Source organism: Neoarius graeffei, chromosome 7, assembly GCF_027579695.1.
Source record: "Neoarius graeffei isolate fNeoGra1 chromosome 7, fNeoGra1.pri, whole genome shotgun sequence".
NCBI classification, from domain to species: domain Eukaryota; kingdom Metazoa; phylum Chordata; class Actinopteri; order Siluriformes; family Ariidae; genus Neoarius; species Neoarius graeffei.
Window position 1 is genome coordinate 28,919,884 of NC_083575.1, and position 17,156 is coordinate 28,937,039.

Consider the following 17,156-nt stretch of genomic DNA (forward strand, 5'->3'; position numbering starts at 1 on the left):
GTTTCTTTGCCAGTAAAGTAACCCTTACAAAAAAGTTTATTCAAGTATGCTTCTCGTATACTTCTTTTAAACTAAGAGAGTATGCTTTCAGTTTACTTGTTATTTACTTATTCGAGATATACTTAAGGCTTATACTGAAAAGTAAAGAGAAAAGTCTAAGTATATTAAGCTTATACTTAAACTTTTGATCAAGGTATACTTAGTGTAATAAAGTATTAAAATATTTGTGCCTTATGTTTAAGTGGACTTGCCCTGTAGCTGGGCTTCAGCATTGTTGACTCTTGGGTATGTCTGTGGTTCCATAGAAGGGTTATTTATTTATTTATTTTAATTTCTCCTGAGTGGGATAATTAAATTTTGTTTTATTTATTTCTTTTTCTTTCGAGCTTGGATGTCAATTTCAATTGTCATTGCCATGTTTTTATATTTTGACATTTCATCCAATTTTTTTTTAAAAGAAAATGAATATGTTCTTAATCCTGAGTATCTGTTGTTATTTTTTTGTGAATTCTTATCTTTATAACTTCATTGTAACTTAAGGTACAAAACACTTAAGTTGTCTACTGGTAGTGGGCATGAGGTAAGGGTTAGGGCTAGAAAACTAATAGTATACCTAGAAGGGTAATTACAGTATACTTCAAAACTAAAAAGTGGACTAGATGTATAAAACAAGTAAACTTGTAGTATATTTCCAGTATACTATAAAGTATGCTTTTTGAAATTAAAGAGTGGACAAGTCTAGAACTAGTAAACTATTAGTATATAAGTTTACTTGTGGTTTACTTGCAGTACAAAAATAAAAATACTAGTTGTAAACTCGGTTTACTTCTCTTAGACTTAAAGTATACTTTTTAATAAACTAAAAGTGGGCCAATTTAGTCCCAAGAAGTATTCGATATGTTTACTTACAAGTATACTGTAAATACATGGATATCAGTATACTTGGTACACAAAATTATACTTAAGGAAATATACTTTACTGAAGTATACGTAATAAAATGAACTTGAAGTGTACTTCTTTTTGATAAGGGAAGTCAAGGATAATAGTTTGTTACTTAACAATATTAACACTTTCATTTTATGAAGTAATTGTTGGCAAGAACCTATGCTGCCCTCGTTGGCTCAATTTGGTGTGTGTGTATGTGTGTATGATGTGCACTGTCTAAAAGTCGAGCTCCTGATGAGTGTATGAGCAAAATATATGCAAGGGTGCAAAATCAACCTGAATAGACTAATATTATAGCATATGAACCATTGAATTGTGTAGTATTGTGTATTTCACATCAGTAAATTACAGTATTGCTTTGTGACAGTGATGCCAATAATGAAATGCTCATCACAGTTACGAAAACATATTTATTCCTTTCTTTGGCACCGCATGCCATGAGCCAGAAATACCACCACGGCATTTATTATGGTGTAACTCTACTGGGTGCCTGGTGGACAGCAGTGAACCAGCGCCTTCTCTTTACATCATTATTATAGAGTTACCAACAGATATCAAATTTGATATGTCTGAGTTGTCTGGTTACATCTGTCATGTCCACACTTGCTGGAGTTCGGAGCGCACAGCTGTAGAGTGCAAAGCGCGCCACACCATTAGGATTAATTACAACGCACCTGTTCCTGAATGGAGCGCAATCACAGCGCATACATATAAGGACTCTCAGTAACACAGACTTTGTGAAAGCCTTGTATTTTGTATCACTTTTCTGGTTTTGACCCTGTTTGTTTTTGGACTGTGAGAATTATATTACCTCTGATATCTTGTCTGTGCCTCACTCGACCACTGCCTGTTTTTGGATTGGACTCTGCCTTCATTTACATTTTGGATCTGTTTGCTAGCGTGCTTTCAACAAAACTCTTCCTGCACTTACGTCTGTCTGTCACCCTTAGATGACAAAAACTGTTAAAGGGGAACTGAAGTCATTTTTAAACTTGCTTTATTTCTTAACTAACGTGTTATTCAATTACGTTTTTGGTTTTAGTAACCTTATATCGTGATTCGTATTGGCAACTATCCATCCATCCATTATCTCTAGCCGCTTTATCCTGTTCTACAGGGTCGCAAGCAAGCTGGAGCCTATCCCAGCTGACTACGGGCAAAAGGCGGGGTACACCCTGGACAAGTTGCCAGGTCATCGCAGGACTGACACATAGACACAGACAACCATTCACACTCACATTCACACCTACGCTCAATTTAGAGTCACCAGTTAACCTAACCTGCATGTCTTTGGACTGTGGGGGAAACCGGAGCACCCGGAGGAAACCCACGCGGACACGGGGAGAACATGCAAACTCCACACAGAAAGGCCCTCGCCGGCCACGGGGCTCGAATACGGACCTTCTTGCTGTGAGGCGACAGTGCTAATTGACCACACTTGATATCATATATTATTTTTTTATTTTTTGGACATCAATACAGTAGTCGTGTGTACTTCTTATTTCAGTAGTACTTTATTTCCTTAAGCACTCTGGCTAAGTCAGAAAACAAAGAGAATTTTCTACCAGATGGGGAGGGTGAAGGCTAACGCATGCTTCCTCAGAGATATGTAACACCAGTCACTACAGTTTTTGAACTGCGGTGTCATACGGCAGCGTAACGCACTCTGAGGAACATGCTGTTTGCCCTCTTCCACATCCCTGAGCTCATAGATGCCCACGATTGGCTCGTGTCACCCTGATTGACAGGAGAGACAGGACAGTCAGTTTTGCTCTCTTGACCTCCAGCCACAGATGGCGTTTGCAACCTGCCCTGATTTTTCAAGTTGCCATGTTTTCACGCATGTCATGTTTTCTCCTTATTCTAGTCCCATACGTGTTACTATAGCTACATCATGGAGTCTGGTAATAAATGTCTGATTTGTTTAATATGCAGCTGAAACGTTTAATCTGTGTGGGTAATTTATGCTCGAAGAGTGTGCTGTTTAGTGTTTTAAGAACCAGCTGGTGGTTGAACAAATGCCATGTCGAGCAGAGGATGGAGCTCCAGGGGGTGTCAGTAGGAGGACATTGTGCTGAGCTTCTGTCAGGTTGCTAATGATGGTGGTGTCTGCTTTTCTCCTCAGTAAAGGGCGGTCAGTTTCAGTTGCTATTTTGTTCGAAAGCAGGTTGAGAAATCACAAGTTTCTAAAAGTAACTGAAGCTGCGAAATTCATGGTTTGTTTGGGTGCACATTTCCTGGGCAATCTGGACTCCGTTTAAAATGCATAAAACCCCCAAACGAGTATAGTTCAACTGCTCACTGTATTTGCTCAGTACATATGATGTATAACCTGATCGGGTTTTGAGACATTTGTGCGATCCTGATCGATTTTTTTTCTGTGAATTAGGGCAGAGTTGAGCAAAGCAGTTATTGAAGACTCCTTCAATAACTGATGATTTTGTAAAAGTACATCATTTAACACTCGGCTCTATAATTGTGTATGATCTCGATAATGGAGCATGCTATGGGAGCTGAAGGCACATTGATTGGGTTGGTCATGCTTTAATTTATCGTGATGATGTAAGAAGCTATAGGGTTAAGGGAAAGTTGAGTCACTTGGATGAGGATCTTTCTTGTGTCGACGCGAAGCCACCTGAACGCATTAAATGTTTCGGCTATATTTGATTTCAATTCAGAATATTAAATAAATGATTCAAGGTCACTTTAAAGGAGAACTGAAGTCATTTTTAAACTTGATTTATTTCTTAATTAACGTGTTCTTCAATTACGTTTTCGGTTTTAGTAACCTTATATCGTGACTCGTATTGGCAATTAATCACAATTAAATATGATACTTATCGGCCTATTCGGTTTTTAGCCGTGTTGAATTTAGTTCGTTTGGTCCACGGCAGGCGTCGCTTACCTGTGTGATCTTCACCAGACTTGCGCGAGACTTCGAAACGTGAAGCGTCAGCCAGGTGTCAGTGCCGCCATTTTGAAAACTGTTTTCCAAACGAAATCTTGCACAAAAACGAGGTTAAATGACTATTCCTGCCTACTTTTTTATTTTTTATTGTGGCCACAAGATTTCAGACATTTTTCTTACATCATCTCTTCTTCTTGTTTACATGAGTTATACATTACCAATACAGGAAAAAAAAGAAAATAAAACTTATGTATTTTGATGAAGAAGACCTTAAGGGTCGTAATATCAACGACAATTTTCTATTATGGCCATGGGTTTTATACATTTCCGTATTCTTGTAACAGGAACAATTTGAACATGAAGGGTTCCACACTTCACAATTCACAAAAATGAAATTAAACATACCAAATTACATAGTAACAATATTAATCAGGATTAATCAGCAAAAAACTGCTCTTATCTCTTTAACATAACCAGTCCATTTAGACCATATCCTAAAAAAATTTCTCAGTCTGTATTCTGAGAGAGGAGGACAATTTTTCCATGACACACGTATCTTGAGTCACATCTAACCATTCTTCTATAGTAGGAGGATCTGGTTTTAACCACCTTCTTGAAATAGTCTTTTTGCTTGTAGCCAAAAGTATAAGCAGCAATTTTTTTTATCTCCATAGACCCATCTGTCAAAAGCAATATTCCCTAAATATAAAGTGTCAAACCGATGGGGAACTGCCTACTTTTTTCAAACTTTCCTGACTGCTATCAAAACAAACACAGCGTCCGGCTTGATTACGTCAGCATTCGAAAGAGGGCTCGCGCGTCTTTTGACAACCCCTGTGTCCAAAGTTGCTCCCTGCTCACTATATAGTGAGGACGCCATTTTGTAGTGCTGTCCGAAACCTTAGTGAGGATTATTTACACCCTATATAGTGCGCTCAAAGTATCCCACAATGCATCACGAAAAGTAGTGTACAACCGATGGCCACTAACCAAAGCAATATATCCCATCATGCATTGCGGTCGCGCTGAAAGAAATCAAATTTGAGACTTTTAATTAATAAAAGGCAGCGGCAAAGAAGAAAGTATTCAGTCTTGATTTAAAAGAACTGAAAGATGCAGGTGCTTTGTATTGATTTAATGTCGGAAACGCGCTCAGTATAATATGAATTTATCACAAAAATACATGCATGTGTTTATTATGTTGAAAACCCACCAGCCGACTGATCTGGCACGTTTTAATTGTGCGACAGTAATGATGTAAATACCAGCGCGGCGGACTAGTGTCCGAAAGCGTTTTTTCATTTTACCAATGAGCTCACTATATAGTCTTCTATACAGTAATTCCCTATAAAGAGGATGTGCAGTCACGTGACCCGTCCGTGTTTACTCCGCCATATTGGACGGCTTCAGGATTGTTTACCTTGCGCGAGCGTAATGGATCCAGGGAGTAATCCCCAAGAAAATTCGGAAAATACCCCATCTATATCGCGCGATAACTTGTCTAAGTTTGTTCAGCATCTTGAAGGTGACGTGAGGCAGCGTTGCGTGGAAAAGTGTTCCAGGTTGGGGATTGCAGATCCGTACAACTTGCCGCAATCCTTGTTCAGGGAAATTCGGAGCTGCGGTGCCGGCGATTTGCCCGATCTGGCCTACCACGACATTTACAATTTTCTTGTTAATCGTGAATCGTGTTACACTGGCAAAGCCCTCAAAGCTTACAAGAGCCTGGAAGCTTATAAATATTTTGTTGCGGGATGGGTATCCCAACTATACCTCTGGAAGGTTCCGAAGAAGAATGTCTACTTGATAACCTCACGGGTAAGTGGCATTAAGACGTTTATCATAAAGAGACTATGCAGGACGTTTTATCGTAAGAATGTTCGAAATCTAAACTCAGTTCCAGAAAATGACAGGGTTGTAAATATGTATGCTTTTGTCTAAAAAAAATCACAAATCACCGCTATCTTTATCTGTGCAGAATTATTATTCAATATCAGATATAAATGTATAGGGGTCACAGATATGTCCAGCTTCTATATTCAAACAAATTAAAAAAATATTTTCTTGCACCTCTATGTGCCTAAAATAACATATACATATTCTTTTTCAGTACTTTACACAATCTGATAGGAAGAACTTTATAAACAAGTTATGCATTTGTATACATATTTTATTAAGAACATTAATATTACACGTGCATGTGAAAAGCAGTTATATTTTTTGGATCACAACTTGGTGATAGGTGGTGCAAATTCGGCTGGTAGAACCGGGGTACCAGTTTTCTCTTCGCACAGTGGACACCCATTTTGCGCGTCTCTCCTCGTTTGCGGGGAATCTATAAAATGACAGGCCCTCCTTTTGGCCTTGTCTATTGGTACAACCAAATGCTGAACAAGATATAACCATTCTCGAAAGATCTACTCCCACACACTTGATAATTAGAACGGGTTCGTCTAAGTTCTATGCGCGGCCATGCCGTCCAAGATGGCAGATAAACAAATATCACATGACCTCGTGACATCACGTGCACGCTCTCTATAGGGAGTAGGGAGTAGTGAACGAGTGAGCGATTTGGGACACAGGGTCGGTCACTTTGATTCCTGCTGTACGTTTTACTTCCGTCCTACGATGTCTCGCACAGGTCTCAACGAATCTCGTTTACGGCCATCGCTTTGACATATGGACACATAGCGTATTTCAAACACTCATAACTTGCTATAGCAGCGACAAAATAGCGATCAAAAATGCATTCCGATATTTAATAAAATGAGATGAATAGAATTTTGATGATAAAAAAATTGCCTTCAGTTCCCCTTTAATGTGTTTATTCTCTATGATGCCTGCGTAAACTGGTGTGGAAATGAAATTAAAATGGCCTGTCCTTTATTTGTGTTTTTTTTCCTTTCTTCTCTCTCTCTCTCTCTCTCTCTCTCTCTCTCTCTCTCTCTCATTTGTTCACTTGTTGAACTGAAGTTAAATCAATACAGTTTATTGATTTTGCGTATACGTGTAATATTTTCGAACCAGTAGATGGCACGTGTTCCATTTTTTTCGTGAGTATTTATTGACAAAATAATGAAACATTATATTGTCAGAAATCCAATAGCTTTTTAACATAAAGCATAACATTTCCATGGTAGTCTTTTATTTGCCTGATTTTACAGAGTGATAAGATGATACAGGAACTGCTAAAGACTTTTTATTCATATTTTTAATGTAGTCTGCATAATTTGGTAGCGGGAACGGAATTACAAATGTTCATTTGTTTTTCTCAGGGCCAGAGGAAGAGGAGGAAAACCCTGTCTCATTGTGTGACAAAGTCTCTCTGCACAAGGGTGACATTACTATCTTGGAAGTGGATGCCATCGTGAATGCTGGTAAGTGCTTTGGACCTGTGCTTATTGTTTAATTTCAGTCAAAGCTTTCAGCACATACACTTAGTTGACCCAGTCAGCAACACTCTGTTCCAGTGACGCACCAGTTTGTTGTGTTTTGCTGCCCTCTAGTGCCTGTATGTCCCCCCCCTTTACACACACACACACACACACACACACACACACACACACACACACACTAAAAGCAGGAGCGTTCTATGTGTGTGAATGCTGATTAATTAAAAGGTGTGTTAATTACTGGGAAAGGATTATGGCAGGAAATGTGTGTGGGCGGTCATCGGTGTGTGTGTGTGTGTGTGTGTGTGTGTGTATATATTGCTCAGCGTAAATGAGTGCACCCCCTTTGAAAAGCAACATTTTAAACAATCTCTCAATGAACACAACACAATTTCCAAAATGTTAACAAGACAAAGTTGAATATAACATCTGTTTAACTTATAACGTGAAAGTAAGGTTAATAATATAACTTTAGATTACACATTTTTCAGTTTTACTCAAATTAGGGTGGTGCAAAAATGAGTACACCCCACAACAAAAACTACTACATCTAGTACTTTGTATGGCCTCCATGATTTTTAATGGCAGCACCAAGTCTTCTAGGCATGGAATGAACAAGTTGGCGACATTTTGCAACATCAATCTTTTTCCGTTCTTCAACAACGACCTCTTTTAGTGACTGGATGCTGGATGGAGAGTGATGCTCAACTTGTCTCTTCAGAATTCCCCAAAGAAAATAATTTCTCTACACCACAAAGGTGAAGGCTACAAGAAGATCAGCAAAGCTTTACTTATCAGTCAGAATACTGTAGCAAAAGTGGTACAAAAATTTAAGCAAGATGGAACTGCAACCATCTCACAGAGACGTCCAGGTTGTCCACGGAAGTTCACACCTCGACAGGAGCGTCTTCTGATGAGAAGGGCTGAAGAAAATTTGGCATGCGAGTTCACTGCAGTTATCTAAAGAAGTAGAAAGCCAAACTGGGGTGACTATTTCCCGTGACGCAATACAGCGTACACTGCAGAGGAATGGCATGCATGGATGCCGTCCACGAAAGAAGCCTCTCGTAAAGCCCAGGCACAAAAAAGCCCGCCTAGAGTTTGCCAGGGCCCACGCTGACAAAGATGAAGGCTACTGGGACTCTATACTCTGGAGTGATGAGACCAAGATAAATGTTTTTGGAACTGATGGCTTCAAAACTGTATGGCGTCGCAAAGGTGAGGAATGCAAAGAAAAATGCATGGTGCCTACAGTGAAACATGGTGGTGGCAGTGTCCTTATGTGGGGCTGCATGAGTGCTGCTGGTGTCGCGGAGCTGCATTTCATTGATGGCATCATGAATTCACAGATGTATTGCTCTAGACTGAAAGAGAAGATGCTACCATCACTCCGTGCCCTTGGTCGTCGTGCACTTTTCCAACATGACTAAACACACATCTAAGGCCACTGTTGGATTTCTGAAGAAGAACAGGGTGAAAGTGATTCAGTGGCCAAGTATGTCTCCTGATCTGAACCCAATCGAACACCTATGGGGAATTCTGAAGAGACAAGTTGAGCATCACTCTCCATCCAGCATCCAGTCACTAAAAGAGGTCGTTGTTGAAGAACGGAAAAAGATTGATGTTGCAAAATGTCGCCAACTTGTTCATTCCATGCCTAGAAGACTTGGTGCTGCCATTAAAAATCATGGAGGCCATACAAAGTACTAGATGTAGTAGTTTTTGTTGTGGGGTGTACTCATTTTTGCACCACCCTAATTTGAGTAAAACTGAAAAATGTGTAATCTAAGTTATATTATTAACCTTACTTTCCCGTTATAAGTTAAACAGATGTTATATTCAACTTTTGTCTTGTCAACATTTTGGAAATTGTTTGTGTTCATTGAGATATTGTTTAAAATGTTACTTTTCAAAGGGGGTGCACTCATTTACGCTCAGCACGGTGTGTGTGTAATAAAATATATATATATATATAAAAATAAATTATGTGTGTGTGTGTGTGTGTGTAATATGGGGAAAGTTGTAAATATTGCGTCTGTATAACATTTTCCGAATCAGTTTTATCCTAAAGTACAGAAGACAGTATAGTGCAGAGTCTTGTGTAGCAGCTAAGTATATAAGCCTTCTTAATTACTTCACGTAAGAGAATTTCAGCAATGCACAACCCACTGTTTAATGTTAAAGGTGACCGATTTTCAGATTTTTCAAGTCTAGGTCATAAAAAGAATTTTCCCGACACCTGATTATTTTTGTTTAGTGGCGCGAAAGCTACTGAATACAAATCAGACTTCCAATTTTATTCTTTTTTTTCTTTTCATAAAACAATTAATGAATTTACAGCCACATGGCCCTAAATTCTCTATTATTTCTTGCTTCACTGTGACGCAATGCAAGAGACTACGTCATGCGTGACATGGTGGGCTTTCGCCGTTCGCGCAAGGCATTGTGGGATACAGATTTGAAACGGGAGAGGAAAATGGAGGACGCGAATGAAATGTGAAAGACCGACTACAGTAACGGAAAGCGAGAAGAAATATATGTTACTTACCAGCTGGGAGGTCCGTGACGTGAAATACCGTGACCGAGGTCTTGAAAGTACTGAGCGAGGCCCTCTGGGCCGAGGTCAGTATTCAAGGCCGAGGTCACGGTATTTCACCATACGGCCCGACCTTAAGCTGGTAAATAATATATATATTTATTTTTTTCTTTACCAAATTCTAACCGAAAATGAGAGCGCCCGAAAGGAAAACCGAGCCGAGCCGCCATTTTGAATCCTCATTCACGGCTGTAATGCAAATGGCTTCCTCCTCGGTATACAAGTGCACTTCTATGGCAGGAAAAAAAACTACATTTTGCCGCCTATGTAGTCCCCTATTTATACAAAATTGAGTCATTCAGGATTCAGCCATGTTTTTGCTCGGCGTTAGCAACAGTTAGAGGTTTTTAGCTTTCTCCTGAAATGTTTTCTTTCATTTCTTCTTCCTCAGGGTAGTAAAACTCGCTTTCGCTGTGAAGACTGTCGTTATCGCTATCCATGCTGTAAAATTAATGCTGTTCTCCTGAGAAATGCTGGCAAAAATTTAGATTTTTGATAATCTTATAAATAAATCTTATTGAAAAAAAAAAGATAAATGCTGACAAATTCTACTATGTTTGTTGTTGTGAACGAGCGAGTCACCAGAGGTCTGTAACCGGGGTCCGTAACTGGGGTCTGTACTGTAGGATATGGACCCGCTCGCCAGCCAATCAGAGCGCAGGATTTGGACTGCAAAAAAAAAGACGTTATGTTTATATATGAAGGAAAGGAAACGCAGGCGGTCAGCGAGCACCTCGGTGTGATCAGCTGTTCGTTTAGTGACAGAATGATGGAACCGTCAAAGGTCAACCTGTAGATGGCAGCAATGCAACACTGTGGATGCCAGCTGCTGTAAAACCCAAAAGAAGAAGATGCCAAAAGGTAAACCTGTACATGGACTTCCTCTGTCTGCTTGACTGCGCGAAGCGAGCGATTTCATGCACATTATTTGCTTTAATCCCTTCAAATTAAATAACTTCCCAGCCACAGAATGGCCGTTTTTTTTTTTTTTATATTACAGAAATAAATGTACGTATATCACAATGACCAAATTTCAGAGGGAACTAAAGTTCACCGTTTAAAAAAAATTTTTTTTAATGAAATCGAAAGGCCGTCTAGTTTTAACGTGAATGGAGTTCATTCACATTAAATGAGCAAGCTTGCTGAATTCACTGGACACCCATAACAATAGACATTATATGTCTTGCGTGTTCAGATAAAACTGACTCTGCGTTCCTCCCGAATCCTTTTCCAACCGTCCTTTTGAATAATCTTAGATGACCCTCATTTCAGATCTCGCTTCTCGTCTTATCTCCACATTCAGCCTCCTCTGATGATGTCTCAGTCTCAAAACTGTGAAAGGAAATGCACTTTTTTTTCGTGCCTGAGCCTGGAGTGCGATCATGTACAAGATTTCTGTGCGAAGTTTTTGTGATGAGGCTATTACCGACTGGGGAAATGCATCAGGAAATGCAAACCATTTTTCTCTTTTCCAATTTGCTCTGAAAAATCAGCTTTTTATTTTTTCAGATTTTCATGTTTCTTCCTTGACCTCAAACAAAGTTGATTGGCTGAGCCATTGCAGAGTGACGATTGCTGTCCGCTGAGCTGTGACTGATACCCCTTTTCCACCAAATCAGTTCCAGGGCTGGTTCGGGGCCAGTGCTGGTTCACAACTCGTTCAACTTGCGAGCCAACTGAGAACCAGTTTGCTTTTCCATAGCTCGTGGTGCTAAGGGAAGCCACGTCATTACGTCGCTGTATACGTCAGTTACGTCGCTACGTTTGCATAAACCTTGGCACGAATATCGAAGCAAAAACAACATGGAAGAAGCAGCAGCAGCAACAACAACAATAATAATGGATGACTTCGCGTTTGTACAGCTGCTGCTTCTCGTCGCTTAAAAATGGCGATCTTTCGCGGTCTTGTTGTTGGTCTTAACTACTCCACCCCCCTGCTGATGTAAGCGGTTCTTTCCTCTGGCCCAGCAGAGAGTTGGTGTTAGCCTGGAACCGGTTTTTCTGGCCCCAGAGCCAGTTCTTTGTCAGTGGAAACAGAAAACCCGGTTCCAAACTAAGCACTGGCCCCGAACCAGCCCTGGAACTGCTTTGATGGAAAAGGGGCATGACGGATTTCCCTGGTTCCAGACCATCATGGGCAGATCTCGTCTCTGATTTAAAGCTAGCGATCGTATCTATATCGTTAGTATAATCAAGCGTGTGATGTTATTTGTGGTCGAGGTGTCAAGGCTTTGTACGTGCTGAAGTACAAGTCAAGTCAATGTCCATTATTCATCGTGTTTCCTCTTCCTTCACTGGAGAAAGTCGATGACTTGTTTTGGATGTGGATGAGCTTGTTATTTGCATATGCTGACTAAAGGAGCGTGTTCAGTTTCATTCATGGGTTATTGTCTCCAGTGAGGCTTCACATTATGCGAAGAATAATGACACTTCATTACTTACTCAGTACACAGCAGCGAAATATTGAACAGTAAACAGCGCAGATGGCTGAAAGAGACGACGTTTTGTTTTTCAGATTTTGCATTTGGATGCTTGCTCTTAATAACTTTGAACAGTGCCTCCGAAAGCTCCATTCATGTGCTACAGCTAAGTAATTTGTAAGAGACGATTCTCTTTATTTTGCAAATGAAATATGAAGCATTTATAATAAAAAAAAAGCACATTATTGAAGCTGGCACCTGCTCGAATGTATAGTATTAATGTCACTGAGGAAGTAGTTGTTGAAGTATTTCAAGATTTCTGCTGATCTTTTATAACTGGCCCTGACAAAAGCTTTATGGAGAATCATTAAATGTCTCGAATGCTGTTAAGTGCTCTTAACGTTTGCTAATGGCCCTGTTATCTTGGCTGAAGTTTGGAGTTGCTCTATGTTTTCATGATTGGCAGAAACGCATTAATTCTTTATTTTGCACTGGGCACGGTTTCTTAGGGAATAATTGTCATGATTCCAATAAAACCAGTACTAATACCTCACCCGGAGAAAGTGCCTGATCCAAAACCATCACAATAGGTAGGTTTCCATTAACCTGTTTCAAGCGTGATTTGAAATTACGAGCTAAAAATACAAGTAGTGGAAATACAGTATGTGGATTTTGAAAACTCTCAAATATTGCAAAAAAAAATTCATACACTTGCATGAGTTTTTTTTTTTTTCTTTCTTTCTTTCTTTGACAAAGCAATAATTCTTACAATTGAAACGGAAACGCATTTTTTGCATTCGATTCAACATCACGACTGTGGTGGTGGATGCAGTGGAAATCCTGCGCGAAATATCGGGTCTCAGAGATCCGAATGATTATCGCAAGAAGAGAAATGCCAGCTTTAATTGCATAACATGACTCAGTGGAAACGCTTCTTAAAAATCGCTTCTGATTTTACGCAACGCTGTGATGGAAACCCAGCTTGTGATTCCGTTCCAGCTTCCTTTGCTGCAGTGTTTTTCTCCCACAGCGCTGCTGAAGTCTTGAATCTGATTGTTCAGAAGGTGTTGATTTATTTTCCGATAAGAGCAGTAGTGCCGGCTGGAAATGGGATTTAAAATGTGTTGATGCTGAATGAAGAAAAACATCTAATCGCTGATGTGGCGAATCTTTCTTTTTCTTTTTTCCTTTTTTCTTTCTCCTTTTTTCTTTTCTATTCTTTTTTTCTTTCTTTTCTATTCTTTTTTCTTTCTTTTCTATTCTTTCTTTTGTCTTTCTCTTTTTCTTTCTTTTTCTTTCCCTTTTTTCCTCTTTTTCTTTGTCCTTTTTTCTTTTTCCTTTTCTGTCCTTTCTTTTTTCATTCTTCTTTTCTTTTTTCCTTTTTTCTCTTTTCTTTCCTCTTTCCTTTTCTGTCTTTTTTTTCTTTTTTCTATTCTTTTTTCTTTCTTTTCTTTTCTTTAAGGAGGTGTTTATTGAGCATTTATGGAACGAGTCTCCAGTATCAGGGCTTAAGTTTTCTGGCTTCTTGGTAAAATGATACGTGTTTTTGTCTGATTAACTTCATTAAAGAGAAAGAGAGGCGGCACGGTGGTGTAGTGGTTAGCGCTGTCGCCTCACAGCAAGAAGGTCCTGGGTTCGAGCCCCGGGGCCGGCGAGGGCCTTTCTGTGTGGAGTTTGCATGTTCTCCCCGTGTCCGCGTGGGTTTCCTCCGGGTGCTCCGGTTTCCCCCACAGTCCAAAGACATGCAGGTTAGGTTAACTGGTGACTCTAAATTGAGCGTAGGTGTGAGTGTGAATGGTTGTCTGTGTCTATGTGTCAGCCCTGTGATGACCTGGCGACTTGTCCAGGGTGTACCCCGCCTTTCGCCCATAGTCAACTGGGATAGGCTCCAGCTTGCCTGCGACCCTGTAGAAGGATAAAGCGGCTTGAGATAATGAGATGAGATGAGAAAGAGAAAGAGAGAGATTATTCAGGGAATGATGTCGTACAAGAGGAATAGAAAACTTCAGAATGTGCTGTTATAGGAACATGGTCAACTTTGGGATGGTAATGGCTATACGCATGGCGTCATTTATTTTCCTTAAACAGCACACCTCATCATGTTTTACTCTGTACGTAATTATTTCCTGATGCACCTCCATGCGTTCATGTTGAACGGTGTGCTTTGTTGATTTGTTTTGTGAAGAAACTAGCAGTGTGTGAAATAAGGAATTTTAAGCAGGCTGTCACAGAACAGACGAGTCTGAAATGTTGTCTGTTCGTCCAAATTTCAGCCTGTCTGAATGACAGAACAATGTGGCTGGGGTCCGGGGCCCGCCTTAGTAGGGCCCTGAAGCTGAAGGGCTTTAGATGCCTGGAGATGGCTTCTCAGCTATTTCCAGGCACATTTTTGTGATGATCTTCAAAGGCCAAATTACACTACAAATTGAATATAATTTACAAAAAATGTCAGAAGATTCAAGAAAAACATGCTTCAAGTTCTACCCAAGAAAACGGTAGCACACACAGGTCAGTTCCATGTCTAGAAAAAAGTACGGAGGGCCCAAGGATGTTCCACTTGGTTACAACGTACTGGTCCTCATATACAGGTACTATAATAACACTCATGAAACATTGTCAACAATGACTGACTATTTTTATACTATGTTTATAATGCGTCTGTAAGAAACTTAGTACGGTAATTAACAGCTATTCTTACATAATAGAGTTAAAGTTTTGAGGACGAGATTCCGAGTAACTTTGGAACAAAATGACTTTTAAAATGACTCAAAACTAGACATGGTGATATCATTTGGCATTCAGACTAAAATCTGCTGGACTAGAACTTGGAACATAGAAGAAAATAAAAACTCTATTCAAATATATGCTTGGGGGAACGTAGATTTATGACTATGACTGCCATTCTTATTATGAATTAAAAAATGCGCATAATAATAACAACCACTGATTGGCAGTTTGGCACTGAACATAATACTGTACGGCAAAGTTTCATGTAAACTGAACTCCTCAACTGACTGGATCGGTTAGATACTGTCAACCCTAACACACCTAGTTCAAATGTATTGTGCAATAAAAACAACAGTGAATACTGAGATTATTATTATTATTATTATTATTATTATTATTATTATTATTATTTAGTGTACCACTCTGGGAGAGGGAGGCGCCTGTAAATTTTGGCAGGGCTAGGACCTTTGGTGGCAGGGTTATGAATTTTTAAATCCCCGCGTGCGTGGCTGGAGCCAGGGCTCATGCTCAAGTTTTCCACGAGCTGGAATAGTACATCGGCTCCTGATGCCAGATCAGGCCGAGCCTGTGCTCCTTCAAAAGGTCTCGGGGAGAGGGAGGTGCCTGTCAAGTTTGGCAGGGCTAGGACTTTGGGTGGCCAAGTTTTGAATTTTTAAAATCCCCACGTGCACGAGTGCCTGGCGCAAAGCCTCGTGCTAAAGGTTTTTGCAAGTCACGCTCACTCTTGATGTTGGATCGAGCCATCCCTTGGCACATTCAGAAGGTTTCGGGGAGAAGGAGGTGCCTGTAAAGTTTGGCGGGGCTAGGACTTTGGGTGGCCGAGTTATGAATTTTTAAACGCTGGCTTGAGTTTGGGCTCGTGTTAGTTTTTCAGAGACTCCGGGGTGAATAGCAGGTTGAGCCACGGTCATAGCAGGCCTGGTTCGAAAGGGCTTGGGGAGAGGAACGTGCCTGTAAATTTTGCTGGGGCTAGGACCATTGGTGGCAGAGTTATGAATTTTTAAATTCGGGACCATGGGGGCCCCCGTTTCATCGGCCGTGTTATGACACAATGTATTCACCCAGTGTAATATTTGGAAGAAAATTAGAAGTAGATTCAACCCAGATCTGTACAATTTTTCATGGGCCATCCAGTCTGATGCTTTTGAAATACAGACGAATACATTCGAATTATTTTTTGTTGGCCATCCGGTCCGATGCTTTTGAAATGCAGACGGACAAATGTGAAAACTACCGGTAAATGTCTGCCGGTCCGGCCTTATTTCCCACATTGAACTAGCGTCCTTTTAAGCCTGTCTTGGTGAAAGCCTGTATCCCATAAAGGCTAAGCTCAATAAGGAACAGATGATGGAGAAAAATACAAAGCATTTTCTCATTCAGCCTTTTTTGAGGTTTGGATATCAATCTGAAAATTTACCCGCTTGCTAAACCATAGCTTGTCTGATGGATTGAATTGCTCTTTGCCTGATTTTTTTTATTTTTTTTCCCCCCGAAAACTGCTTTTCAAAGAAGGCATGGAAAGTGAACACTCAGCACTTTTTATTCATTAATTTTATTTATCTTTTGCCCTATCTTTTTTTTCCCCTTCTCGGTCTCTCCATCATTCCATCTTTACGGATGTAGAGATTTGCGTGCAGTCCTGGTTTGGATCCCTCATGCACCTCGTTTTAGTTACTACTGTTGGATCAGGAGAGTAATTGGCTTATAGAGCTGAAAATGTGCGGGAAGTCACGGGACGCACAGATGGCTGGATGTTTTAGCTACTAAAAGCCAGCGAAGATTAGAGCGGTAATCGCACTAGAGGGTGATATGATGAGCTATTTAAACTGAGCTTTAGAATGGGTTTAGATTTGTTGGGTCGGTGCTTTTCAAGTCCCTTGTATTTCTAATTATCTTGAGCTGTCGGGTGCAAAGGAAACAATGGGGTTTCTGTCTTAGAAAGAAAACACGGATCCATCTCACACCCAAATATGTTCTTTGGTCAGTCCATCTGGACGAGCCCTCAGCTGCGCGATATGTGAAAACATTGACCTTCGTGCAAATGAGACGATATACGGTGTGATGACTAACATTAAGAGTGAGGGATGGTACTTTTTTTTTCTCCTCGCTTCTAATCTAAAACTTTTTTTTTTAAACTTGTTTCTTG

At 40.1% G+C, this 17,156-nt stretch overlaps 1 protein-coding gene across 1 annotated transcript in view; it reads left to right on the top strand.

Moving 5' to 3' along the window:
• The window catches only part of macrod2 (mono-ADP ribosylhydrolase 2), a 1,287,170-nt gene that overhangs the window by 12,910 nt on the left and 1,257,104 nt on the right, over positions 1-17,156 (top strand). The window contains exon 3 of the mRNA XM_060925481.1: positions 7,130-7,231. Coding sequence (XP_060781464.1) covers positions 7,130-7,231 — 102 coding nt within the window. The remainder of the gene's footprint in view (positions 1-7,129; positions 7,232-17,156) is intronic.